This window comes from Rhincodon typus, chromosome 4, assembly GCF_021869965.1.
Source record: "Rhincodon typus isolate 14 chromosome 4, sRhiTyp1.1, whole genome shotgun sequence".
Classification (NCBI taxonomy): domain Eukaryota; kingdom Metazoa; phylum Chordata; class Chondrichthyes; order Orectolobiformes; family Rhincodontidae; genus Rhincodon; species Rhincodon typus.
Window position 1 is genome coordinate 86,356,243 of NC_063335.1, and position 27,385 is coordinate 86,383,627.

The 27,385-nt window shown below is 38.1% G+C and overlaps 1 protein-coding gene across 5 annotated transcripts; it reads left to right on the forward strand.

Moving 5' to 3' along the window:
• On the forward strand, window positions 1–27,385 carry ndufaf6 (NADH:ubiquinone oxidoreductase complex assembly factor 6). 5 transcript variants are annotated; one of them, XM_048595926.1, is made up of 10 exons: window positions 80–305; window positions 4,631–4,730; window positions 8,320–8,442; window positions 11,730–11,798; window positions 16,154–16,210; window positions 17,576–17,678; window positions 19,876–20,009; window positions 25,383–25,484; window positions 25,765–25,821; window positions 25,906–27,385. In XM_048595926.1, the coding sequence occupies exons 1-10, from the start codon at window positions 142–144 to the stop codon at window positions 26,032–26,034; spliced, it is 1,038 nt and encodes a 345-aa protein (XP_048451883.1). In that variant the 5' UTR covers window positions 80–141; the 3' UTR covers window positions 26,035–27,385. The 5 variants fall into 5 exon arrangements, with proteins under 5 accessions (XP_020379901.1, XP_048451883.1, XP_048451884.1 ...); XM_020524312.2 differs by lacking the exon at window positions 11,730–11,798 and having other exon boundaries at window positions 1–305; XM_048595927.1 differs by lacking the exons at window positions 80–305; window positions 4,631–4,730; window positions 11,730–11,798 and adding an exon at window positions 8,545–8,640 and having other exon boundaries at window positions 8,327–8,442.

A 27,385-nucleotide genomic window follows, 5' to 3' on the forward strand; every position in this document is an offset into this window, starting at 1 on the left:
ATAATAAATTTTAAAATCTGTGTAACGCTTTAAATGCATCGTTACTCCGGAAGGATTGATTGCAGAGTCGGGTAGAGGGGACCAAATTTACCGGTGCACTCCTGGCTGCAGGAAGTGGTGGGTGCATGCGCGCGTGTGGTGATGGTGCAGGTTGCTGTCGCGGGTCCTAAATACATGCGCGTGTTGAGGAATATTTTATTCATAAAGGGTCACAATGTGCCTCTGGCGGAGAGTGTGCGCGCTGCTAACACTAGGGTAACGGTTCCCGGCCACCACCATCAACAACATTGTATAGAGCTTGTCAGGTGAGTGTGTTAGGACAGCCGCTGTCAACAGTGCTGTGATTCAAATAGGTGGATGGATCACCGCCACCTTCTCAAGGGCATTTCGGAATGGGAATGAACGCGAGCGTACATGTTGTACGACAACTACTACCCTGATGAGCGTCCTCATTACAACAGCACCCACACTGCACTTGTGTACCAGGGTGTAAATGTAATAGGACTGCGTGACCTGGCAGAATCTTTGTCTACATGTCAAAATCATTAGGCCGCCACCTTCTTTTACTTCATTCGCAAGAATGTGGTTGTCACTGGCCAGGCCAGTACTTATTGTCTATCCCTAATTGTCCATAGGGCAGTTAAGAGTCAAAAACGGAAGTTGCTGGAAGGTCAGCGGGTTTAGCAGCATCTGGGAAGTTCCGAGGAAGGGTCACCGGACCTGAAACGTTAACTCTGATTTTTTTTTCTTCACAGTTGCTGCCAGACCTGATGATCTTCCAGCAACCTCTGGTTTTATTCCTGGTTTACAGCATTCGCAGTTCTTTTCGTTTTTAGTTGGGCAGTTAAGAGTCAACCACATTGCTGTGGGTCTGGAGCCATGTGTAAGATAAACAGGGTGAACCAGATTTTTTTTCCTCTGACAATCAACAACAGCTTCATGGCCATCAGATGACTCTTAATTCCCCATGTTTATTAAATTCAAATTTGCCATCTGCGGTGGCAGAATTCAAAGTCAGGTCCCTAGAACATTATCTGCATCTGGATTAATAATCTAGTGATAATACCGCTTGACCATTGCCTCTTCTGCCTACTGATTGTCTGTTTAAATTCAACCAGTGTGCAATTAAAATAGGCCTCTTTGTTATCTAGATCCACAACAAAATTCAGCACACGAGATTGTTTAACCCACTGATTAAACCTTCAGTCTCTGCTTGTGGAAATAGCCCCTGAACACTTTGCCCAATGATAGCATGTTTGCTGTTGTAGGTGCTGTTACTCAATGCATATCTTTTAAAATAAGAAAGAAGCAAAAAGTGACTGTGCAGTCCCCGATTCTGCTCTACCATTCAATAGTGCCTGTTGATTTTCCACCTCAATTCTGCTTTCTTGACAGCTCTCCTGATCTCTTTTTCTTGAAAGTGAGAAACAATCTGTTTCAATGTTGACATCCTCAACGATGGAGCATGCACAGCCTCTTGATAGAAAATTCCAAAGATTTACTCTGTCAATGAACATATTTGTTCTCATCTCCATTCTAAATGATTAATGCCTTATCCTGAGACAGTCACCCCATATTCGAGATTTCCAAGCCTGTGGAAACAAATTCTCAGTTTCAATCTTTACAAATCCCTTCAGGATCTTTTAAAGAAGGGTCATACCACACTCAAGGTGTTAACTCTGTTTTTTACCTATCCAAACATGCTGCTAGACCTGCAGAATTTCTCCAGCATGCAGTGTTTGTTTCATAAGTATTTAACTTTTACCCTTCAGAATTTTGCATGTTTCAATGAAATCACCTTTCATTTTACTAAAGTCCACACAATATAAGCCCAAAAGATAGGAAGTTGAAGCAAAAAAAAGCTGTACTTTCCAGTGATGAAACAGAGCAAGAATAATACAAAACCAAAAGAAGTGTATATGATAGATATCACATGCTTATACAACTGAGAACAAGGCTGAATGAAGAAGGTTTAGGGGAAAACAACTCGCATCTTTGGATAATATATGATTGATATTGAAACAGCAAATTGTTGTGTTTTTAGGATTGTGTGTAAATAGAATTTTACCTTTCAAGTATTGAATCCTAAAGTTTAGCCTGTTTTGCCAGACAGGAGCATGCAAGTGTTTGCAAGGCTATAATTTTTTCAGAGCCAAATATAGTTGTCATTCTTTTGTGTGCATCCTTTTAAATGATCAGTTTAAGGAATCCTCATGATATATTAATTGGTAAATTTGGATATAACTTCAAAGCTTGCAGACAACTGACTCAGAAATTTCGTTAAACGATGAAGTAGATAGTGTAACAAACTTTGTTTTATCTGGCACTTTATGAAACAGCAGTCTTGATAAACTGGCAAAAATTATACACCTGAAACATCCAAAGTTTACTGTATTAACATGATCTCCGTGATGTCCAAGTAGTCAGTTGAAGTGTGAGTGAGAAGGCTCTCTGCTGGTAAGTTATATGTCAGGTAAAGGTATTGTCTACGTGATTTTTGCTGTAAATAGAGTGTAACAGTGATATGTATACCCACTGCATTATGTTTCTATTACTTAGTGTGAGTTTTTAACATTGATTATGTGGACTTTTTGATCAATCAAAGTGTTTGATTAACCGGTACAATCCTGTTGCCTTTGGTGTCGATTAATAAAAGTTTGCTGTAATAGATTTTAGAAGGGCATAGATGAGTTGATGGAATGGGCAGGCATATGGTAGATAACATTTATTGCAAGGAATTGAGAAGTACCTGTACTATATTTTTAGTAGTAAGGTTGAAAGATGCAATATAAGCTAAATGGTACAGTTTTAAAGAAAGTACCATAACAGAGAGACTTGAATGTATATGTGCATAAATGTTTGAAAATAGCATGCAGATTCAGGAGACTTTAAAAATAAATACTGGGTCCTTGGCCTTTAAAAGTAATTCGTTACATACCAAATGGGATATTGTATTCAGTCTGAGCACTGCATTTTAGGAAAGATGCCAAGTTGTTGGAATGGGTTTATCAGAAATTGCAGCAGAAAGCTGGGCTTCACTTGTGTGGAAAAACTGGAAAGGCTGAGGTTGACCTGTTTAGAACAGCGAAAGTTAGAGACATTTGTTGGAGATATTCAAAATCGTGCAGGGTTTTTATAGAGTAAATGAGGTAACCCGCTTCCAGTGATTCCAGACAGCGTAATTATATGGTGATTAGCCAAAAAAAAAGGCTTCTTGATGTTGAAAAGTTTCATCACTTCTGGTCTTTTTCCCACAGGATCACTAAGTTTAACATACTAAGTATATTGATTACATCTAATGTTCACTAGTCATTCAATGTCTACCTTTTTTTTTCAATCAAATAAGAATGTGCTTGTATATGTACTGTGCACAGTGTTGTGAATAAATTTTATGTCACCAGTGTCACTAAGGAAACCTTTTCAGGGTTCTATATCTGTAATCAGGTACAGCTTGTAAAAAATTGTCCAAAATGTAAAGATGCCCAGTGCAAGGTGGTGTAGCTTTAAGGTGTCCTTAAAGGCAGTTAAGATCAGACTGGAAGAAGAAATAACAGAAAATTATTCAGTAATAATTACAAGAGGTTGCAAACAATAGAGCTGAGAGTGAGACGATGTGTGCTAAAATGTAATCGGTTATTTTATTCTTTACTGCTGCTGCCATTTATATTAATAATTTAAATTTAGTTTAAATATTAAATTCATAATTTTGCTTAAATATTAAAATCTAGACTTGATGTGCAATTGATCATTGTGTCCGAGGCTTGCTTCACTGTGTTGCTTGAGGACGCATACACAAGAGAAGTGTGAGAGACTGCGAGATTTTAATTATATTGAAATAGATTTCGAAGTGAACAGGTGGCCAACAGAGGTTAGGATGCATGGTTTGATTTTACTATTGGATGTTGGACTGTAGAATTAATTATAGTCTGTATTTGATGAATAATTGCTAAAAAATGATTAATTGTCTTTATGAATTTACTGGTTAATTTTAGTTCTGATCTCATTTACTTTTGAAGAAATTAATAAGAAATTTTGAAAAGTTTTGTCAAATCGTCATTTCTCTTTCCACACCCTGGACTCGGTAAAGAGAAAGGTTGAGTTTGGAGATTTCAGACTCACTTTGAAATGGGATAGCAGGTATGATCCTGATGGCACTCTCTCATCCGAAGACATAACGTGTTCTTCTCTTTAAATCCCGTACAGTGTTTCAACTCCAGTGACTTCTTTAGAATTTTATAGCTAATGACTTCTTAAATTTAATTTACATCATATTGAAGCATGCAGAAATAGCCTGACAGGTGAAGATTGTTTGGAACTTTTGATACATTATTTCTTGCCAGCAAATCTTGCCACCACATCAATAGAACAGAGTCAGACTTCAGGTCAAGTCAGTTCTGAAGAAGACTCACATTGAACTTTCTTTCTCTCTACACAGATGTTGCCAGACCTGCTAAGTTTCTCCAGCACATTCCGTTATTATTTCAAATTTCCAGAAGTTGCAGTAATTTGCTTTTAATTTTATTCATGTCTTCAGGTGTCCTGCTGTGTTTCTTTGGTGCTGTCAGTATTTATATTCTGAATAAAATGAGTAAAGCCTATCCTGATGTGTCAGTGGTCTTCTTCCACATAGAAATCGAGATTATGAAGGTTTCCTGTCTTCTCTGCTGCTTCCTGCTGAATTCCGTAACTCAGTGTTCGCATTAAGAGCATTCAATGTGGAGTTGGCTCAGGTAAGTATTTTCATAGATCTGTTACAAGTGTTTGTTTTTAAAATAAATGATTCTGACATTTTAGTAATGTCATAACATGAATTAGAAAATTCTGTTGTCATGTAAGCTTAATTGAATAGCAGCCAGCATCTCCAGATGATATGAAGTGCAATATATCTAAGTATGCAACAGTTTTTTTTATTTTGGAAGTGATTACTGTGCATAAGTAAGATTAAAACCATTACAACAGTGACTATGCTTCAAATGTATTTCATTGATTGTATTGTGCTTTGGAAAATATGTGGTCATGAAAGGCATTTTTCTTACTTAACAAAATATAGAGGAGACTGTAGCAGATGTTTTAAGGAAGTCAAAATATTTTACCAGCAAATCGTCAGATTTTTGCCTACTTCCTCAATCTATCTATATTCTTCTGCAATTCCTGTGTTTTCTTCCCAACATACTTGCCTACCTTCCTTTCTTTGAGTTTACTGCAAATTTGACTATCATATCTTTTCCTCCCTCATCTAAGCCTAAAATGTAAATTGTAACAAGTTGTGGCCCCAGCACAAACTTCTGTAGGACTCCATGCAGCACATTCAGCTCATCAGAAAAATATATATCTATGCGTTCCCCCATCTTCTGCTGGCCAGCTAATTTTGTATCCATGCTAATATGTTACTCACTACACCATGAGCTTTTATTTTATGCTATAACCTTTCACATGGAACCTGATCAAATGCCTTCTGGAAATCCAAGTAGAAACGTAGAAACATCGGAGATAGGAACAGCAGGAGGCCATTAGGCCCTTCAAGGCTGCTGTGCCATTCATCACGAATATGGCTGATTGTCCAACTCAATTGTCTAATTCTCTTTTCTCCCAATAACGTTTGATCCCATTCGCCGCAAGTACTATATCTAGCCACCTCTTGAATACATTCAATGTTTTGGCATCAACTACTTTTTGTGGTAATTAATTCCACAGGCTCACCACTCTTTGGGTGAAGAAACGTCTCCTCATCTCCATCCTAAATGATCTACCCCGAATCCTCAAACTATTACCCCTGATTCTGGACACTCCTGCTGTCGGGAACATCCTCCCTGCATCTAGCCTGCCTAGTCTACCCTCATTCATCCGAACTACAGTGAAAACAATCCTAACTTAGTCAATCTTCCCTCATACGTCAGTCCCACCATCCCTGGAATCAGCCTGGTAAACCTTTGCTGCACTCCCTCGAGAGCAACAGCATCCTTCCTCAGAAAAGGAGACCAAAACTGCACACAATGTTCTAGGTGTGGCTTCACCAAGGCCTTGTATAACTACAACAACACATCCCTGCTCCTGTGCTTGAAACCTCTTGCAATGAAGGGCAACGTACCATTTGCCTTCTTTACTGCCTGCTGCACCTGCATGCTTACTTTCAGTGACTGGTGCACAAGGACACCCAGGTCCCACCGCACACTCCCTTCGCCCAATTTACAACCATTCAGGTAGTAATCTGCCTTCAGGAACAAAAACAGAAGTTGCTGGAAAAGATCAGCAGATCTGGCAGCATCTGTGAAGAAAAAAATCAGCGTTAACATTTCGGATCCGGTGACCCTTCCTTGGTAATCTGCCTTCTTGTTTTTGCTTCAAAAGTGAATAACCTCACATTTATCCGAATTATACTGCATCTGCCATTCATTTACCCACTCACCCAACCTGTCTAGATCATGCTGAAGGATCTCTGCATTCTCATTACAGTTCACCCTCCCACTCAACTTGGTACCATCTGCAAACTTTGAGATGTTACATTTTGTTCCCTCATCCAAATCATCGTGAATATTGTGAATAGCTCTGTGGCATCCTGCTAGTTACTGCCTGCCAATTTGAAAAGGACCCATTAATTCCTACTCTTTGTTTTCTCTCTGCCAACCAGTTTCCTATCCATCTCAGTATATTTCCCCCAGTCCCACATGCTTTAATCTTACACAACAATCTCTTATGCGGTACTTTGTCAAACACTTTCTGAAAGTCCAAATATACCACATCCATTGGCTCTCTCTTGTCACTGCTACTCGTAGAATTCAAACAGACCTGTCAAGCATGATTTCCCCTTCATAAATTCATGCTGACTCTGTCTGATCCTGTCACTGCTTTCTAAATGCTCTGCTTTAAAATCCTTGATAATGGATTCGAGAATTTTCCCTACTACCGATGTTAAGCTTACTGGTCTGTAATCCCTGTTTTCTCTCTCACTCCCTTTTTGAATTTTGGAGTTGACATTAGCTCCCCTCCAATCTGCAGGGACTGTTCCAGAGTCTATAAAATCCTGGAAGATGATCACCAATGCATCCACTATTTCTGGAGCCACTTTAAGTATTCGAGGATGTAGGTTATCAGGCCCTGGGGGATTTATCCGCCTTCAATCCTGTCAATTTTCCCAGCACCATTTCTCTACTAATATTGATCTCCCTCTTCTTCCCTTTCAGTAATTTTGTATTCTCCGACATTTCTGGTATCTGATTTATGTCCTGTTTTGTGAAGACAGAACCTGAAAGTATGTATTCAGTTGTTCAGCCATTTCTTTGTCCCCTATTATACATTCCCCCATTTCTGTCTGTAGGGGACCTATATTTGTCTTCACTCTTTCTCTTCACGTACATACAGAAACTCTTAGTGTCATTCTTTATGTTTCCTGTAAGCTTGCATTCGTACTGTATTTTCCCCTTCTTAATCAGTCCCTTGGTCCTTCTTTGCCGAATTCTAAACTGCTCCCCATCCTCAGACATATTATTTTTCTTGGCCAATCTGTATGTTTCTTCCTTGGATCAGATACTATCTCTACTTTGTAAGCCATGGATTTGCACTCTTACCCATTTTGCATTTATGCCGGACAGAAATAAACAGTTATTGTAGTTCCCCCATGTGTTCCTTGAATGTTTGCCATTGCCCGTCCACTGTCATCCTTTTAAGTAACTCTCCCCAATCTATCAAGGCCATATCTTCATAGTTTCCTTTATTAAGATTCAGCACTCTAGTGTCCGAATCAACAACCTCACTCTCCATCTTGATAAAAAATTGTGTCATGTTATGCTCGCTCATCCCCAAGGGGTCTTGCACAGCTAGATTGGCAATGATTCTCTTCTCATTACGCAGTACCCAGTCTAAGATAACCAGCTGTCTAGTTGGTTCCTCCACCTATTGGTCAAGAAAACAATGTAAGAATGCTATTGTGATTGATTGGTGCCATTTCAGAAAAGAAATCACCTTGTCAATTCAGATTACATATGTCCATTTTTAAAACGCGATCATGATTGTCAAGTCATGCTTGAAGGTCTCTACAGCTATTTCCATTTATTCAGAGAAGTTAACACTTTGTTCCAAGCTGAGCTATTTTGTTTTGACTTTGCTTTCCCATTCCTCTGCTTCAGCTTAATTATTCCCCGTCATCTTACTTTTTAATGTGGATTGCACTTGATCTTGACTTTGTGTGCAAAAGTATAGGAAATTATAATTAATTACAATATGAGTCAAGATTATGTTTATTTTAGCTAATACACTCCACTCTGTACAACGTAATCTTAATTCTGTTTTCTCACTTTTTGCCTTGGTTTTATTTTTCATAAGGTTCAAGATTTAGTATCTCAGAAGACAATAGGTCTGATGAGGATGCAGTTTTGGAGGCAAGTGATTGAAAACATTTACAGTGATAATCCTCCTCACCAACCCATTGCCATCGAATTGTGGAAGGTAGATCAGCTTTAAAAATTGTTTGTCCTTCATGCATTTGAATTGTAATGTGGAAGTCTTGAAGTTAAAGTTTCATGTAATAATGTTCTTGCTAAATTTCAGTGGAATCTGTGGCAGAGAGTTTGGAGCAAGTTGCTCTGGAAAGAAGCCGTACTGAAAGAAGAATACTGAAGTATTCTCAGCAATATGATTCTATGGGTAAAACTTACTCTCTGGCACCTTTATTCAATTGACCATTATTAGTAAATTAACCTTAATGAGCTAAATATTGGCGGTACTTTGTATAATAGAAACAATCACTACTGAGTCTTTGCTCTCTACTGTCCTTGGATATTGACACGTGAGTTTCCAGCAGAATTCCCTTGATAGTAATCAGGAGTGGAAACTCAAGTTGAATTTTACACCTCAATTTCCTTAATTTGGACACTGAAAGCTATTGTATTCTGTCTTTCTTGGTTCATATGAAATGGCTATTCACTGAGTGCTCACTGAATTTGCTGAGTGGTTATTCTCAAATTTGACTTAATCTTATAAAACTTCATTTTTAATGTTATGTTTTCACCATGTGTATTTAATTTAGGTTAAACAAAGAGAGTAGTGTGAGTGTTCTGACATCTGATGAAGACAAATGGAAGGCCCAAATTGTTTTGCTGGGAAGATGGTATATGTTTGGAGATAATGACAGCAGAATCTGTGCTTATAATGGTGTGAGTTATAGACTCCACAGTTTCTGGAAACGATTGAGAATGTCAGATTGTAAATGGTTATGCTAAATTATGCTCTTGTACATGCAGTTACAAGAAAAAATAGAACTGGGGTCTAATCAGTGTTTTATGTGAATAGATGACTGATCTGATTCATGTTTTCATGGAGATGGGCAACTGAGTGTCAGAGTTCCTAAGGTATCCATGAAAATATCAGATCGTTTGTCAGACCCACATGAGAGGGAACAGAGACAAAGTCTGTCTGACTCACCATGTAGAAATGTGCATGGGAGCTTGCACCTGGATTGAAAAGACCAAATACATGATAGATTCACCTGGCTTGTGCTATCGCGAGGGGGAGGGGCGTTTGGCGGGGAGAGAAATGCCCTTACCATGAAAGCTAGTTCTGCAGTTAAAACTTAACAGGCTGAGCAAAGAAAGAAGCTCGAGGAACTAAGAATCATTTCAGAGGGGTCTAGGAAAGTCGAATGAGTACTTGAAGGATACTGCCAAGTATATCTGAAATCACATAATCCAAGGCCAAGACTAATGTTCTTGGGGCACAGGTTCAAATCCCACCAAAACAACTGACGAAATTTACATTCAATTTATGAAAATCTGTCATGATGAGGGAAACCATGAAACCAATATTGATTATCATAGAGTCATAAAATTTTGCAGCATGGAAAGAGAACTTTCAGCCTATCATGTCAATGCTAGTCATGAAGCATCTAACTATTCTAATCCCATCTTTCAGTACTTGGTCCAGAGCTTTGTGGCATTCGAAATGCTCATCTAAATACTTCTTCAGATTGTCATTAAAGACTCATCTAGTTCTTTGATGTTGTCTAGAGAAGGAAATCTGCTATTCTAACTTCATTTGACCTACCTGTAATTGCATATGCAGAGAAGTTTGGTAGGTTCTTCAATGCCCTCTGAAGTGGTCTGGCATGCTACTCAAATAAACTGCTACAAAGATTAAAGTAGTGAAATTAGATACAACACCTGAAATGACAATGGCAAACCCAGCTTTTTGACCCGACAAAGTCCTCCTTGCTTAAATCTGTGGGCTTTGTGCCTTAATTTGAAGAACTATCTACAGTCTAGTCAAGCAACAGTTTGACATTGTTATTCTCACCAAATCATACCTGGTGCTGTCACATACACCACCATAAGCATCTCTAGGTATGCCCTGTTCCACTGACACGAGATATGGCAGCACAGTGGTGTACAGTCAAGAAGGAATTCCCCTAGTGTCCTGAACATTGCCCCCTGCCTGTCCATTGATGTCAAAGGCACAAAAGCTACTCTGAGTGAGACTTTAATTTCCATAACCAAGATTGACTTGATAGCATGATTACAGTGGAGCTGGCTGAGTCTGGAAGGAGGTAGCTGGTAGGCTGATGTTGAGAGAACCATAAGTGGAACAGATGTACGTGACTTCATCCTCACTAATCTGTGTGTTGCAGATACATCTGACCATCATGCAATTGGTACGGGTGACAACTACCTTTGTGAAGGTGAAGAATCTCTTCACATTGAGGATACCCTTCATCATAACGTGATACTACACGATGCTACATGGGATAGATATCAAACAAATCTAACAACTGAAAACCGGACATGCACGAGGCACTGTCAACCATCAGCAGAAGCAGAACTGTATTCAGCACAATCTGTAACCTCATGGTTCTGTTCATCTCTCACTCTGCCATTGTTATCATCTGGTGGAATCAAACATTGTTCAGTGAAAAGTGCAGAGGGGATACCAGGAGCAGCAATAGGCACAACTAAAAATGAAATGTCAGCCTGGTAAAGCTACAAAATAGGATTATTTGCATGGCAAACAACAAAAGGGAGCATGCAATGGACAGCTAAGCAGCTCGCTACCAATGCATTAAATCTAAACTCTACAGTCCTGCCGCATCCATTTGTGAATGGTGATGGATAATTAAACCACTAACTGGAGGAAGTAGTATCATAAATGATGGTAAGCCCATCTCATCATTGCAAAGAACAAGGCTGAAGCATTTCTGAAGAACGATCCCGACCGGAATGTCAACTTTCCTGCTCTGATGCTACCTGGCCTGCTGTGTTCCTCCAACTCCACACTGTTATCTCTGACTCCAGTATCTGCAGTTCTTACTATCTCTGAAGCATTGGCAACTGTATTCAACCAGAAGTGCCAAGCAGATGATCCATCTCAACTTCCACATGAGGCCCCAGCATTACATTTGCCACTCTTCAACCAATTTGATTCATTCCATACCAATTTGATTCATTCCATACTATGTCAAAAAATGGTTGAAGGCACCGGATATTGCAAAGCCTCTGGGCTCTGACAATATTCTGACTATGGTATTGAAAACTTGTGTTCCAGAACTAGTTGTATCCTTAACCAAGCTGTTCCAGTTCAGCTACCACACTGGAATTTACCTGGCAATGTGCAAAACTACCCAGGAGTGCCCTGTGCTTCTCAGTCTGCTGTTAAATTATGAGCAAAGTGATAGAAAATGCTATCAGGTGACACTTACTAATTAGTAAATTGCTCACTGATTTTTATTTTATTTGGATCTGCCAAAGGAATGCAGCTTTGACCTCATTGCAACCTTGGTCGAAACATGGACAAAAGATCTGAACTACAGAGATGAGGTAAAAATGACCACCCTTGACATCAAGGCATTATTTGTCTAGGTGGGGCAGAGTTAGCAGCGCTGAATTTGATGAGGATCGGGGGAAATTTGAAGCACCAAACAAGATGTTTGTGGTTGTTGGAAATCAATCATCTTATTTTCAGCAGCTTCATTAACAACTGTTAGGTCAAAAGTGGCAATATTCCCTGATTGCTCAATGTTTAGTACCATTTAGTACCATTCCTGATTTCTTAGATACTGAAGCTATTCATGTACGTGTGCAGCCAATATCAGGTTTTTGAGCTGATAAGTCGTAGGTAACATGCACTTGCTTCAGATGCCAGTCAGTGATCAAAGCCTGTCCCAATTGGGGGAAAAATCAGGGGTGTGATAGAATATCCACTCTTTACCTGATGAGTGAGGCTGCAGCAACATTGGCATCCCACCTACTACCTGTAATATTCCCTCCCTCCACCATTGAAGTGCAGTGACAGCACTTCCAAGATGCACTGCAGCAACTCACCAAGGTTGTTCCAGCATCACCTTCCAAACTTTCAACTTTTATAGCCAAGAAGGACAATGGCAGCAGATGTATGGGAATACTGCTACATGCATGTTTCCCTTCTAGTTACATACCATCCTCTGATGGAATGTTGTCACTGGCTCAAAAAACTGCAAGTACTGTTGTTGTACCTACACCAGATGGAGCAATACTGCTTAGTATTTTCAGCTTTTTATTTTTATTGTAACAGGTACATGCAGTGTATCAGTTAACTCAGTTGATGGATGGCTGGTTTGTGATGTAGAGTGACTGAGATCACCACAAAAGTTCTTCTTTCTCAGCCTCACCCCTTACCTAAAGTGTGGTGAGCCTCAGATTAAACTCAGCACCGTCTCTCTCTCTTTTTCTCTCTCTCTCTCTCTTCTCTCTCTCATTCATCTGAAATTTGAGCTGCTTTACTTCAACCCCCACTTGTTGCTTTGCAAAAAAATTGAACTGAACTTTATCCATTAACACTTCTTGTCAGTCTAAAAAGTTGTTTTGTTTTTTTTTGTGGGTTACCCAGGACTTAACATCAGAAAGTAAAAGATGGGGGCATTCTGTCAAACCTGCTTTGTCACTGAGTAAGATTATGACTGACCTTGGGCTTCAAATGAACTTTTTCCTCTTGCTTTCCATATGCTTTGACTCCCTGAAATTAAAGATGGATTTATCTCAGCTGAGTATGCTGACAAATCCAAAATATTCAGGGGTTGAGAATTTCGAGGCTTAATGAGAAGGAATTTCTTCTCGTCTCAGTGCGAAATAATCAACCCTTTCTGCCAAAACTGTCCCCATTTTCTAAATTCTCAGGCCAGCGAGAAGTGAAAAAAATTCCATTTTCCTTGGACATCAAGAAACATCTGTTCCAAATTCACATTTTTCCAGTCATGCCATTGTTATTATTGCTACTTGCTACTAAGGGGATGATGTTAATTTTCTGCTTCGTTTCCCCTTATGCTAACATTTTAACATAAGGTTCTTTTATTTTTCATGTTAATAATGAGAGGGACAGAACAAGCATTGTGGAAGCATTGGTAGTTGGTAACAAGTTGACAGAAACACTAGTGGCAAGTAGGAAAGCTAGCGAGTAAATGTTAGAACTTTGAGCAAGTAGCAACTTATTACTTTAAACTTAAAAACCACATAAATCATAAACTCTGAAGGGGTAAAAGCTTTTGAAAATTAGAATCACAAACATTGAACAAAATTGCTTATGTGATATTATCACTTGTGTGAATAAGCAGTGAACACCCAGTTCATTCACCCAGTGGGTAAATTGTGTCATTGCAGTGTGTCAATTTAAATGTGTACAAAGTTGACAGAGTAACAAAACATGACAGCTGGAAAGCAAATATACAGCCATAATATATTTAAAACAATTAAAGTGGAAATTTAGAATGATGAGTGCACTGAAGGAGGCATTCAGCCCCTTGTCTGTGGCAACTCTGCATGAGTAATTCAGCTCATCCTATCCCTGCCTTTTCCCTGTATCTTTGCAATTGTTCTTTCCAAACACAATCATCAAATTCCGCTTTGAAAGTTACAATCAACTCCATCTCTATCACAATATCTGAGCGTGCATTCCAGATCCTTTTTTTAAAAAAAAAGTTTTCCCCATGAATTTTTAGTCTTTTACTAATTACTTTCAATCATTGCCTCCGGTTTTTGAATTTTCTACCAAAGGAAACAGTTTCTCCTTATCTATTCTGTCCAAATTTCTCATGATTTTGATAACTTCAATCAAATCACTTCTTCATCTACTCTAAGGCAAACAACCAGCTTCTACAATCTATCCAAGTCCTGTTGATATCTCCATAGGCTACAACCATTGACCAGAAACTGAACTGGACTAGCCATGCAAATATTGTGACTACAAGAGCAGGTCAGGCGCAGGGAATTCTGTGCCAAGAAATTCATCTCCTATTTCTCCAAAGCCTGCCTGCCTGCCATTTACAAGGTACAAGTCAGGAGTGTGATGGAATACTGTCCGCTTGCCTGAATGGATGCAACTCTGACAATATTCAAGAAGCTTGGAACCGTCCAGTTCAAAACATCCCACTTGATTAGCACAACATCTAACCCTTTCAACATTCACTCCCTTCACTGCCAATATACACTCACAGCAGTGTGCACCATCTACAAGATGCACAACAGTAACATATCAAGGTTCCTTTGACAGCATGTTCCAAACCTGTGATCTTTATAATCAAGATACATAGGAACGTCAGAGATGCAAGTTCCCTTTCCAAGTCACGCACCATCATTATTTGGGACTAAATTTCAGTTCCTTCACTTTTGCTGGATCCAAATCGTGGAACTCATCCTGGATGATCTATGGCCTAACTCCACATACCCGCCTTTGACCCTTATCCCTTAATACCTTTGGTTAAGCAATGTTTATTTATCTCAAATTTAAAATTAACGACAGATCTAGCAAACACTGCCATTTGAGGATGAGAGTTCCAAACCTTTACCATCCTTTGTGTGCACAAGTGCTTCCTAACATCACTCCTAAATAGTCTGGCCCCAATTTTTACACTCTGTCTCCTATTTCTAGAATCCCCAACTAGTGGAAATAGTTTTACTTTCTCTACCCTGACTTTTGCTTTTAATATCTTGAATACTTTGAACAGATCACCCTGTAACCTTCTAAATTCTAGAGAAAAAAATTTGTATAATCTTCCTTTATAAACTTATTAATTAGGCCAACTACGTTTTTCTCCAAATCATTTACGTAGATCGTGAGCAGCAGAGGTTCCACAGGAATCAGTGCTGGAACACCACTAGTTATAACCCTCCATTCCGAAAAGCATCCTTCCACTACTACCCTCTGTCTCCTATGACTAAGCCAGTTCTGTATCTATCTTGCTAGCTTACCCCTGATACCATGTGAATTCATCTTTTGTACCAGTCTGCCATAAATGTTGGCCTAGTTAGTGATACCCAGATCCCACGAAGAAATTTTTTCGAAGTCCCTCGTTCCTGCAACCATTCCTTTTAATCTTTTCTGCATCTTCTATAAGCTTTCGTATTCTTCCTCAAGTGTAGTGTCCAGCATTGTACACAATATTTCACTTGAGGCTAAATCAGCATCTTTCATAGTTTGCCAAAACTTCCTTGTGTATATATACTCTATTTATAAATTCTAGAATCACTTATGATCGATGAACCACTTTCTTAACCTGCCTTACCACCTTCAATAATTTCTGTACATATATGACAAGATCCCTCTGTTCCTCCTCTTGTTTTCAGAATCAAAAGCTTTATTTTATATTGCCTGTCCTCATTCTTCCCATCAAATTGTATCACTTCACACATCATCACATTAAATTTCATTTGCCCCATGACCATCCAGACCATACCACCCTATGACCTCTTGAAATCCATCACTATCCTATTTGCAGTTTATGATACACAGTTTTTTGCAATCTACAAATTTTGAAATTGTGAAAATTGTCACCCAAGACTTGGTTATTACTGTATGCTAAGCAAAGTCGTAGTCCTAATACTGACCCCTGGGAAATTCCACAGTATTCCAGCCTGAAAAAGAAGCATTCACCACTAATTTGTCACTCACCCAACTTTGTATCCATGATGTGATTATCCCTTTTACAGCAAGAGCTTTAACTACTTTGTCAAATCCTTCAATATTTTAGCCTGGTCAAATCTAATTGATTTGGCAAATTTAGCATCAATGCATAAGTTGCTTTTACAAAACTGACCATCTTGTGCATGTACCTAAGTTGCAGCAGAACTGTAGGAAAATTTAAATAAGCGAACAGTTGTCTTTTTTTTTATAATTCTTGTGAAATTCTATTTTCATCTAATAGGCAGTAAGAAAGCACAAGCTGACTAAGAGATGGTTTCTGCGAATTATTGAGGAACGGGTAAATATACTTTGTTATTTAAGTACATAGAAGCTAAGTTAACCAGGAGTGACATTAGATAATCAGAGACTATTAATATAAGCCCCATCGGTTTTGATATGCCATACACAGACAAACTTTCTGCATTCAGATAATCACAGCTAATGATGAAGAGACAAGCCCTGTTTTGGCATCAAAATTGCATGGTGAGAACATGCCTTGAGCACTACTTACCAGGTTGCTGATAAGGTAAATACTTTTGTATGTGGAGCTAAAGGAGGCCCAATATATTGACCAGTGAAGGTAGGCTTGCAGTAGACAGTAATAGAGAATCCGTTAGCAGAATGCACAATGAGCACATCAAAGAAAGGGACCTTGATAACTTGCTCCACTTCAAACATGAAATTGAATGCAGGATGGTGGCTGTTAATGGCACATCACAGCGATCCTGAGGGATAATGGCTAAACCATTCAGAACATTCTCGCTGTATATAAAGTACACTTATAAATGGGCCAAAGGGTAGCAGTTTCAAGGCTGAAAAGTGCCCAGTCTACCTCAAATTCCCTTAGAAGGGAAAGGTGTATTTAAAAAATGAGCTATGAAATATGAAGATATTTGTTTCATGTTGCTACTATACAAATGGGATGCTGCCATCAAGCCGAAAAAGCATTCTGCCTACCACAAAAGTGAGCAACGTGGTGTATAAATTTTAGTGCCAGGTATGTCGACAGCACATCCCAACAATTGGTAGATCCATTGTACATCCCGTTGGCTGTTAGCAAAACAGGTCTAACTGTATTCACTCTTGAAACTATCAAAACATAGTGTCTGACATTAGACCTGATTCCTTGATTGAACAATACTTGCTGAACAGTTTTGAGCATACTAAGAAATGCATGAACAATCCGTTTGAAGTTATCAGTCAGGTTCCTAATGTGACTGACTTATATATTTTCATATGCAAAACCCCATCCTCTCCAAGTAAAAATAACATCTTCAGGCATTGTCTCTTTCAATCAAACAAAACCTTGGGGGCAACTGTTTTCTGCTGCATTCTCCATGGCAACCAATCAGAATCCACTTACCGAGCAATCAGTTTTTTTCTAATACAGTATAAATTTTCTTATGTTCTAAATATTACAAGTCTGCACTACCAAGTGACTAAGCATAAAATAGTTCAGCAAAGCAACTTTCTTGTCACTGCAAGTGGCTGATGCCCTAAACTCATGAAGACTGACTGTAGAAACATATAACGCTAATATGCATCTTCTGCCCTATACATTAGAAAAATATTTTTACATTGCTGCAAAATGCTATAGTTTATTTTTCATTATGACCAGACAGAATTATCCAATTTAAGTCTAATCCAATATAATAAATTCCAGGAAAGGAATTTGAATGAGAAAGCATTTAGAAATATCCAGGAGCTGGAATCTTACGCGGAAAACGCTCAGTCATCATTCATCTATCTCGTATTAGAAGTTTTAGGTAAGATTTATCTTCATAAATCATGTTTTATTTGTAGTTGAAGTGTTGTTTCTTCAACTGAACCAGTTGGAAGTCTAGATTTATTAGATTGACTTTTCAGATATTTTCCCATCAACACAAAAGAGTCCTGATGAGATTTAGTCAGCTGAAGTGCTCCATCTATATAAATGGAAATAAGATTTTGTCAGCATACACTGTATAGTTTTGGGCTCCACATTTTATGAAGCATTTTGTGTAAATCAGAAGTGTTCAGCACACGTTCAATAAAATGATGCATGTTGTGATGAAAAGCAAGGACAAAACTGAGGCTGCATTTTTGTTTGAGTACGGGAGATTGAGATATTTCATAGAAGCATTTAAAGTTATCAGAGGGTGAAATGGCAGTCAAAAATGGACTGTTCCCACCGATTGCAGGCTCTACAATATGTAGACATAAATATATCACTATATACAAGATTTAAGACTGAGAAGATAAAATCCTTCAACAAAGGGTTATGAAGCTGCACGTTGCACCACAAGTAGACACAATGTAAACATTTTAAGATTAGGCTAAATGCAAGATTAAGTATTCCAGATTATACTGTGGCAACAAGAGCAGGTTAGAGGGTAGGAATTCTGCAGAAAGTAACTCACCTCTCAATTCCCATAATGTTCACCATCTACAAGCCAGAAATAGAATAACTTTGGCTTGCCCATGTGAGTGCAGTGCCAGCAACATTTCGGGAAGCTCCACACCATCCAGGATAAAACAGCTGGACGAATACTGGAGTCCATAAGTTGCAAGAGCTTGCACACCTTGATGTCTGAAAGAAAGAGAACAAGCCTTTGAGATGAAGGATAAAGTGAAACTGAAGAACGTCACTAGACTTGAAACGTTAGCTTGTTCTCTCTGCATGGATGCTGTCTGGTTTGCATTTGTTGTTTCAGCACAGATTCTAGCATCTGGAATAATTTGCTCCTGAATGTTGATGTGGATTGGTTAGGCTGCAAAGTCTGTGATGCAATTTTGATGTAATTCTTTCCACTGCCTTCACCTCCTTTCTATCCACAATCAGGCTGACTGTTCTTTCCCTCCTCAAAATTGCATGTCTTGGTCCCTTTTTCAACTCCTATGTAACCCTTATCTATGGTTTTGTCACTCCAGATTTAGATACTCTAACTTGTTTAGTTAATCTTCCATCTCCTGCCTTACATAAATCCCAGCTCATCCAACTGTTTGGTGTTGATGCTTTATTTCAAATATTTTGAAGAAAATGTAACCATCTATAATAATTCTTCATCTCTATAATTTTCAATTTTGATGTTGTATATTTTGAGGAATGTAACAATTTTGTTTGAAATTGAGGCCATCTTCATTATCAGGAATGTAGTAGAACTGAACTTGGTTGTAGATTTTGAGTAAGATGGTCAGATTTCCAGTATTGAAATTGTTTAGGTCCAATGGTCAAAAATCCATGTCACTTTTCAATATGCTACTTCTGTTATGATACTAGATGACAAAAATGAACATCTCCAGATAAGAGGACGTTTAAAAAATCAATTTAGAGTGAAGTAAACTTCAAGTGGTGAGAGCTGTTAGACTTCATCCTATGAATAAACTTATTAACAAAGAATTGTCCTTGTTTTGTATTTCAGCATCAGGCTTGGATTAATTTAATGTACTGCCCTTCATAGAAATGTAATCAGACAGAAATCACTGACAATCCATAAAAAATATCAAGGAGGAGCTTTAAAACCTTGATCAGAGAAGTGGGTTTTAAGCATCATTTGAAGGAGGACAAGCTTTAAGGAGGTAATTCTCAAGCGTAGGGTGAAGATAGTTGAAAGCACAGCCAATAATGATGAGATAGAAAGTGTCAGTTCACAAGGAATTAAGTTTAAAAATTTAAATTAAATTGTCAATAAGTCAATTTTTGACTAATGTGTTTATTGCTAAGCAGCATGTGGTATTGGATAGGATAAGGCAGCAGAGTTTTGCATAAATTGATATTGGAAGTGATTGGGAAGCTGGCCTGGAAAGTAGTAGAAAATGCAAATCTGAGGATGTCATAAACATGGATGAGAGTTTCGTCTGAGAAAGTTATGCACTGTAATTCTCTATCTCTTCCATGTCCTGCTTGCACTTTGGTGCCTAATTGTTCTTGGTAATCTTCCAAATTGCTGTTTCTTATTAATACATAGTTGGTAATTTTAAAAGGTGTAAAGGATATCCATGCGGATCATGCAGCCAGTCATATTGGAAAAGCTCAAGGAATAGTGACGTGTCTACGTTCAACTCCTTATCATTGTATGCGACGAAAGGTTTATCTTCCACTGGACATCTGTCTACTGGTAATTTTAAATAATACATTTCACTTTTTGAAAAGTATTCACCACTAAAGTATGTTCATAAAAATGATTAGAGGCTGTGTATTTATTTGGGAAGTGGTGCAGGTAGTGCAGTTAGTGCCCTTCCTTAAGCTCTTTCCTTTGTGTGAAAGAATAGAACTTAGGAAAAGTTGAGTGAACTTTATAGTCAGAGGATTTTGTTTTTACTTTTTGTCTATTTTCAGTATGTTTTGTATGTGAAAATTACATTCATTTACTCCATAATTTTAACATTGTAGAGTATGCAGTCACTGAACCTGAGGTTTGAATATACCGCAGGCGCAGAAGCTAATTTCTTTTCTGGCTATGCTAATTCAGAACAAAATTATACTCATGTAGTCTTAACATAATTGTGAAACATCATATTCTATTTGATAATCTATTATTGGAAAGGCCATTTAGCAGAAGCTACTTTCATAACATTTACGTTGATACAGTAGATGTCTGAGGTCGAAATATTGGAAATTTTATTTTCTGTTTGACTTCCATATTTGAAATAAACATATTTGATGTCGATAATGGCCCTTTGAATAATATTTTAAGATGCTTGGATTTTTGAGAAAAAGAAAGGCATGACTAAAAGAATCAATGAAAGGTCCTTATTATTTTTGATTTGTCCCTTAACTGACGTATTGTAAATTGGCAAAACCTGTTACCATTAACATCTTGTCACTGAATGTTAATGTGATTTGGAAGTGAAGATGCCATGGGCATTTTGCTCAAACTATTCTGATCTGCAATTAATTCTTTTTCTGATAGCAGTAAAACATTATTTTAATAATGAGAAATTTTTAAGGTTTTTTTTTAATGTTTGAGGTTAAAAAAGATCAAATATTGACTTATAATTTTACTCACGGACTCATGTTTTGAGAAATACAGGGCTTTCTGTCGTCTCATTCAGTTCTTAACCAACGTGGCATTGCCTGAAATGTAGTTTGGGATTAGCTGCATAGATATTGCTAGGGGACGGCCTTTAGATTTTCAAACCAAATGTCTGAGGATAACAAAGTGCATAGTCAGAGTTTAAACTGTGCTCACTGATAATAAATTCTATGTGTTGACATCACTTTTATTCTCAAATGAAAGCAGAGGATTCTGTAAAATTTACGTTGAATGCTGCACTAAAATTGGGTGATGGAATACAAGTAATTACATTTAAAAGATTTTCTATGGCTGTTGCTATTTAGAAATGTGAAGCGTGTGCATAATTAATTGTGTTAGGTTCATCTTCACAGAAGAATCTTATAAAATTTGCATGACTTTGCAAGAGATTTTAAAAGGTTAGGGCATGATGTTGAACACCCATAGAGTAGAGTAAGTAGCAACTAGTAAATCACAGTTTTAGGAACAAAACTAGGTTGGATTATGTAGAAATCAGTGTGCTGGGAGACTGAACGTAAGTGATGCTTGGCACAGATGTATCTGCTGGATGTGTGAGATTTTGTTCGGGAAAAGACTCCATCCACGCAAAAGCAATACATTACATTCATATAGTCCTTTCATGATGTCTGTGTCCCATGTAGTCGCTGTCGTAATACAGGAAATGCAACAGTCAACTTGTGCATTAGTTCCCACAAACCGCAATATGACAATGACTGGATAATTATTTTTGTAGCATTGATTGTGGGTTAAATATTGACCAGGGTACTAGACATAACTCCTCTGTTGATCTTCAGAGTAGTGTCAAGGGTGCTTATGTATTCATTTGAGAATGCAGACAGGGCCTCAGTTTAATGGCTCATTTTTAAAAAAGAAAAAAACGTCGCTGATGTGCAGACACTGTCCTTAGTACTGCACTGAATTGTCAGCCTTGATTTTGCACTCATATCCTCGAGTGAAAGTTGAAGCCACAACCGTGCCAAGAACGCTATTGTCTGAGCCGTGGCTGACATTTGAGTCTAATTTAGTAAAGAAGACACTGCTAACAAATTAATACAAGAAATCATTTCTGGTGATGATTATGTTTTTCCTGCTCAGAAAGATGAAGCAGTGAGAGTGGACTCTGGAAACTCCAATCTTGACGGTTCAATACAGTTGGTCAAGCTTGTGGCTTAGGTAACCTGACTTATTTTAAAATAATGGTTTTATTGTGGATGAAACCAAACCGCTATTAAATGCCCCAACGCTATAGGAGTTGTGAAGTCATGGTGGGGTTGTACAGGACATTGGTGAGGCCTCTTCTGGAATACTGTGACCAGTTCTGGTCACCCAGTTATAGGAAATATATTATCAAGCTGAAGAGGGTTCAGAAGAGGTTTACCAGGATGTTGCCCTGTATGGAAGGTTTGAGTTATAAGGAAAGGTTGGATAGGCTGGGACTTTTCTCGCTGAAGTGTAGGAGGTTGCGAGGCGACTTGATAGAAGTATATAAAATAATGTGAGGTATAGATAGGGTTAATGGTAGTTGTCTTTTCCCTAAGATGGGGAATTTCAAGACTAGGGGACACATTTTTAAGGCAAGAGGGGAGAGATTTAAAAACGACACGAGGCAAATTTTTCACACAGAGGGTGGTTCGTGTGTGGAATAAACTTCCTGGGGAAGTGATGGATGTGGGTACAATTACGACGTTTAAAATACATTTGGATGGATACATGAATATGAAAGGTTTGGAGGGATATGGTTCAGGAGAAGGCAGGTGGGACTAGTTTAGTTTGGGATTATGTTTGGCATAGCCTGGTTGGACTGAAGGGTCTGTTTCTGTGTTGTATGACTCTATAATGTCTTAATAGCTCAGTAACTTGTAGATAGTACAAACCTGAATTGTTTGGATTGGTAATCATTTTTTTGACTGCTTTGGTTATGTTGGCACACAGACTAATATCTTCATTCCACCAATGTGTATATGGTTGGTCCTGGCTAAATGAGGCTTGACCTGTTATGGTTATCATGATATTGAAAATACTTATAAATAGAAAAAATCTAGAAATGAGTGTTGAAGATTTCAAGTGATGGGGCTCAATGACTATTTACCTTGCAGCTTGTTCAACTGTAGAATTGTCCTTGGGATGAAATATTGTTGATACTGTCTGGGAAACCAGTGTGCTTTGTTGTTTTGTGTGGACGGCTACCTCGTATTTTGTCATTGCCTAAGGACACTAATTACCTGCTTTTCTGTCAGTCTCATCAGTTCATTCACGTTTTATGGAATTTCATAGAACATGGCCACTGTTTTCTCCCTCCTTTGCTGTTGTGATTTCCATTTCAGATCTTTAATCAAGAATGTGACTGACACTGGTGTAGTTCCAATACTACTTCATGCAAATCATAGGATCATTTTGATCTTATTTATATCACTCACTATATGGGGGTCCCACACACAATTTGCCAAGCAGAATCATTTTTGATCTGCAGCCGCTGTGAATATTTTGTGCAATGTAGTTGATGTGAATTGAAATTTCTACCCAAACACTAAATTCCAACCCCCACTCAATTCCTGATCCTAACTGCATACCACAAGGCCTGCATCATTTTCAGGCTTAGGCTGATAAATGGCAAGGTCTATCACTCTCCAATAAGAGAATGCCACATAGACACTATGGTTACAAGAATAGATCAAGGACTCTGTATTCTGAAGTGATGAACTCATTTCTAGACACCTATAGTCTTTCTAGAATTTACAAAGCACAGGTCAGGAGTGTGATAAAATATTACACATTTACCTTGTTGAATAAGCTCCAATAATACTCAATGTTTGACACATCCAGAACAAAGCAACCCACCCAACTGGCAACAAGTAATTTCTTGTTTGATTATAACACTAGATGGCAGTAATATTAAATATTTAAGTCTGTTTTGTCCATGCAGAAGTTTACCGTTTCTCTCTACCATATAATTTTCTTGAAATTAATCTACTTTCGAGTGGCCTAAAATATATGACCAAATGCCAGGGAGAATTAAGAGGTGAGACTGAATCACTGCCAATGTTTTGCAGGATCTTTTCATGAGTTGAGCCAAAGTGACCTCATTGGTGAGACAAGCCAGAAACCAGACTACATAAGTTTGAATAGGAAGTTTCAGGAAAAATGGGCATATAGTTAAACAGCAACATCAAAATGTAAGACTTGGCGTAAAGGAAATGGGATATTAGATGAGGGATAGATTAAAATTAGCCAATTTTGCTAAAAGGATAACAGCTACTTTTAAATGCAAGTGTGATGGCTCCTACATTACCTACCATGGGGACCAACAGCAACTATTTACCTTTGCAGCTATTCATGGCATGTTAGCATCGCTGACAAAGGCATTTATCATCCTTGAGTAGGTGAGTTGTCCACTTGAAATTGTAGTCTACATGGAGTAGATACGTCTGTATAGCTGTTAAGTAGGGGTTTTCAGGACTATGACTTGTCCACAGTGAATAAATTGTGTTATACTTCCAAGTCAGGAATGATCCATGATTTGGAGGGGAGTTTTCAGGTGGTAGTGTTCCTATGTTCCAGCTGCCCTTGTCCTTCTAGGTGGTTGAGGTGGCCAAATTAGAACGAATAGTTAAAGAAGCCTTGCTGAATTACTGAAGTCCTCTTGATGGTCCATATGGCAGCCACTGTGCACTGTTGGCAGAGGGGGTGCCAGTTGCGTGGGTTGCTTTGTTCTGGATGTGTCAAACATTGAGTATTATTGGAGCTTATTCAACAAGGTAAATGTGTAATATTTTATCACACTCCTGACCTGTGCTTTGTAAATTCTAGAAAGACTATAGATGTCTAGCAATGAGTTCATCACTTCAGAATACAGAGTCCTTGATCTATTCTTGTAACCATAGTATCTATGTGGCATTCTCTTATTGGAGAGTGATAGACCTTGCCATTTATCAGCCTAAGCCTGAAAATGATGCAGGCCTTGTTGTATGCAGTTAGGATCAGGAATTGAGTGGGGGTTAGAATTTAGGGAACAGGAAATAAGAGAAGAAAATACAGAAATTGCATTACCAATGATTGGTGAAGAAGTGGTTGGAGTGGGAGTGGAAAGAGTTGATAACTGTTGAGAAGACAAAACATTCTCAGGTTTCCTTGCATTTGCTGGTAGATGTAGGAGAAAGGGTTTTGAGGAAGCAGTTACTCATTTGGAAGAGGAGATTATCCTTGCCCTTCAGTGTTATCTAAAGGACATATGTACATAAAACACTAGCATTGTGAAACTAAAAGAAAGATTTGATACATCAATGCTATAAATTCAGAATCTGGAAATGTATACACGTCTTACCTGTGAGTAGCACAGTTTTTGTACTTTGTAACATGATGTTTTGTGCTAGTAGTCAATGATTCCCCCTTTAGTTTGACTTCATTTTCAGTGAATTGTATTGGCTGAAGTCAATTTACTGATCTTATCCTTTTTAGCATGGTGTGTCCCAAGAAGATTTTATTCGAGGAAACTGTGGAAAAAATGTGAGGGATGTCATATTCGATGTAGCAAGTCAGGCGCATGTTCATCTTGAACACGTATGTATTTCTGTTTCAACAGAATTAACGATATGTCTGTAGGCTCATCTTTCTCTCCATCTCTGGTTCTAGTGCATTCTGTTATTGCCACCTGAGTCTTTCTGGCTGTGTGTCATCTGACTCCTATATTTCCCCAGCTCAGCTTTGACTATCAGTTTTATTTTCTTCTTTCCACTCATCTTTCTGCTGTTTCCTTTCCATACTTTTCTTACTCATTTGTATTTATTAATCTAATTGTTATTACCAGATGAAATGTGTTATCTATTATGTTTTTCCCTAGGCCCGATCATTCTGTAAAAATGTTCCTTCAAAGGCCTACCCAGCATTTTTGCAAACGGTGAGCTTCAATTCTATTCTCCCTAGTGTTTTGAAACTTTGCATTGTTTTATTTTTAACCCATGCTGAACTTGTTTACTTGTAGGTTGTTCTCGATGACTATTTGGACAGAATCCATAAAGTCGATTTCAATGTGTTTCATCCCAATCTGCAGAAGAGAAATACAATGCTTCCTTTCTACTTGTATATACGTTCTTGGAGGAAAATATATTAATTCAAGCAAGGTTTCAGTAATAAAGTTTAACCATGGTAGTCAATTTTAAAAAAAAATGTAAATATTATATAAGACAGATATGAACAGTTTTCTGTCCTTTTTTATCTTGCATGAGCTGGGTTCAAATTTAGATTAGACTGACAGGATGAAAGTCAATTCTGTGTCTACTTGATGGGTCTCACAAGAAAACATTTGGGATTGACAATCGTTTTTATTGTTCCTACAGTAAGGCTCACAGAATAAAATGGCTTACAATTCAGCACTAATCTGCATATTTGCTATAGAATGTGGTCTAAGATTTTTGACTAAGAAATGTTGAAAATACTTAATATTTTGCCAGAGTTGCATCTAATCTGGGAGTACCTACTTTTGACATTGGTGACAGAGGTAAAGGAACATATTCCACTCTTTTTGGTATTAATGTTCCATTCTCCACCAGCGATAGTTTTAATATCGAAGACAAAAACACGATCCTTAAGATGTATTTTTTACTGTTCTGTTTAAAGCAAATAATGGTAACTTTAAATAGCATCTTTTTAATGTAATATGGTATTATAAGGTGCTTCACAAGAGCGTCACAAAATTTGACGAGTCACAAATGCAATATTAGGGAGGATGACCAAAAGCTTGGTGCAAGAACTAGATTTTCAAGAATACCTTAAAAGATAATTGGAGAGGTATAAAGACAGATTTTCAGAGCTTTGGAGCTTGACTGTTGAAAACACAGCCAGCGGTGGTTGAGTAATTAAAATTGGAGATGCTCAAGAGGCCAGAATTAGAGGCATGCAGCTGTCTTGGGAGTCGGATGTGTTGTAGAGTTGGTGAAAATTTTAGAACTAACGTGGTGACATGATGGGATTTGAAAACGAGAATGTGAGCCTTAATTTGTAAATGTTGCTTGATCTGGAGTTAATATAGGTCCGTAAGGACGAGGGCCATGGTGGTCAATTTAAAAATTTGTATGGTGAATCGGATGCACTGGGAGCTAGGGACACAAGCAGCAGATTTTTTGATTGCCTCAAGTGTACAAAAATAGGACATGGGAGGCTGACCTAGGGTAGGTTGGAAGAATCAAGTCAAGATGTAAAAAGGCATGATTGAGGGCTCCAGCAGCAATTAAGATGAGGTGGGGGACAGAGTTGAACAATGTTGCAGGGGGAAATCAGCATTCTTGATGATGGCAGGGGAATGTGATTGGAAGCTCATTTCTGGACTGAACAGGTGAATAATTGAAATTTGTGAATTAATGTTATTTGTTCAAACAACTGTATTTATTTTCCTGTCTTCCTTTTAAGTGAGTTCTTCCAGAAATGTAATGGAATAGTTCCAATTAAAAGTAGATCCTATGAAA